Consider the following 2,200-nt stretch of genomic DNA (forward strand, 5'->3'; position numbering starts at 1 on the left):
TAGATAGTCTACGGGAGTGCGACACAAGTTGTCAATGATTAATATATTGTAGTCTTCTACATCAGTGAGGTATTTCCAAAGCTGTTTGGGGCTACGTATATTATAAAGTGCGGTGCGCGATACCTTTGTTGCATCTGTTTGTCTGAACAATTCTTGTACAAGTGATAGATACTGTACAAATAGCATGTTTGTGCTCGAGAACAAGTCTTTTGCTAAAGATACAAACTTAATTGTATCACGAAAATTAGCCATGCTGACATACTTGTGTGCTGGCTACTTGGGGAGCTCACTTGTCTTGAGTAGCTTGTCCATCTCTAGTTCTGAGATTTTATCCCCTACATTAGATCTAATTAGAGTTAACTCGCTCATAAAGCCACTGATTGCAATACAGTCATCGTGATCACTTTTATCACAGTCCTTCATAACTTTATTGTATAGCTCTGATAACCCATGATCTACCTCTGGTATCAATCTATTAGGTTGTTGGATGTGAACTGCATTACGGATTTTGTGGAGTGCTCGTATGTCAATGGGGTCGTCCGCCTATTGTGCATACAATTTGTCCACTAGAACACCAAAAATATAGTCATTGCCTTCATAGATGGTTTTGTCGATGACTATGTTGTACTTACTCATTGCTGGATCTAATGGATCTTTTGTTGGTTAGAGCTCATCATCCATGTGCATCTATCCCTCTACCTCCCTCTACATTGTGTGGAGTATGTACAAGTAGAGGTGCCTGAGGAAGCTTGGGAGACTAGCATTGTGTGTGTAGCTTCTGGTCGAGTTCTAATTGTACGATTTGTACTGCCTCTTGTTTGTGTTCGGCTTGAGCTCACTTGTATGAGTAGGCTCCTTCGTACTGCACGTGTTCTCTGATATGGAGCAGAAGTTGAGTATGTCACGATTCTGTTAGAGTTTATTGGTTATTCATTGACCTGAATTGTGTCACTCCTTCATAAATATACTCTTTGAGTCACATGTGACTAATTACCTTTATTGGTGTGTCCCTGGTAGTGTCTGGCGACTGTGTTGGCTGTGAGTCCTTGTGCTTGATTTGCTTGAACTTGGCTGTTTTTTGATATCTGGGTTTATTTGGAGGGTTTTTGGTTTTTGGTATAAACTTAGGTTTACGTCTGTTTATGTGGTGTAAGCTCGGTTTCCCTTGTTAACTTTGCTTTATCGGTTTGTAACCTTGGATTGAGGTTTATTAGTTTTATTTATAATTTTGTGCTATGTTCGAGTTCCGAACTTCTATGAATTTTGTCGAACTTGTGCGTGTTCTAGGTTTTGTACTTATAAATATGTTTTAATTTAGTGCGCTTGTACACCTCTTTGTGTTCTGAGCACTCTGAAAGCGGAACACCGGGATCGTCGGCAGTGATACCGTTCAAGTCGGCATACGTGGCTGGTTTCGTCTTGGTTACACGCTCTAGATGATCGATTAGATCGAGTTTTTCTTGGAGTTCTATGCGCATGAAATCAAGCTTAACCCGAAGAGTACTAGGATTGTCAGTCGATTGGTCTGTTTGTTCGTATAGACGTGATTGAGCCTTTGTAAGACGGTTGGAAAGTTGTGCGTGTTCTGTTCGGAGTGTTTCGTGTTTAGCTAGGAGTAGTTTATGTTCTTCCCCGAGTTGCTGATTATGGCGTTTGAAACTGTCGAGCTCGGTCTGTAAATCTTGATTGTGTATACGTGCGTGGTACAGGTCGCTCGTAGCAAATGTCACATGTGCTAAGGCGGTAGTTATAGAGGCGTACACTTTCTGGCGGTCTATACGTAGTTCGTCGATAAGTTTACCGAATGCGATTAAGTGTGTATTAGCAGATGCAAGATTGCTGTATACGGGATATTGAGGCCAATAGTCACGTGCGAATGCAAGTACGGCCTCTAGAGTGTCGAAGTGATTAGGCCATCGGACGATCTTCGGACTCGCCATTGTGTGATTTATAGATTGTATCACCAACGTGTAGAGGTGTGGAACTTACGTGTGAGTCGTGTCTTGCGACTGCGAAGGTGTATGTAAGTTAGCAGATGTAAGCAACTGCGTGCGTAGTGTTTGAAGATGCAAGCAGATGTGTGTGTAGGGTGTGAGAAGGGGTGAGGATGTATGGTTGAATATGTATTGACTTGCTATCGTGTGTTATATAGGCCCATAACCTGTTAGAACATAATAATTACGGAAGCAGTATGCTTTAT

At 41.7% G+C, this 2,200-nt stretch overlaps 1 protein-coding gene across 1 annotated transcript; it reads right to left on the reverse strand.

Annotated features, from left to right (window-relative positions):
* Positions 1-1,331: 1,331 nt before the first annotated feature.
* SARC_03624 (hypothetical protein) lies at positions 1,332-1,940 on the reverse strand (the record flags this gene model as incomplete). Its single annotated transcript, XM_014302569.1, has 1 exon — positions 1,332-1,940. A coding segment is annotated over one exon (609 nt), but the record flags the coding sequence as incomplete, so codon positions are not given.
* Positions 1,941-2,200: the final 260 nt, after the last annotated feature.

This window comes from Sphaeroforma arctica, assembly GCF_001186125.1.
Source record: "Sphaeroforma arctica JP610 unplaced genomic scaffold supercont1.188, whole genome shotgun sequence".
NCBI lineage: Eukaryota > Ichthyosporea > Ichthyophonida > Sphaeroforma > Sphaeroforma arctica.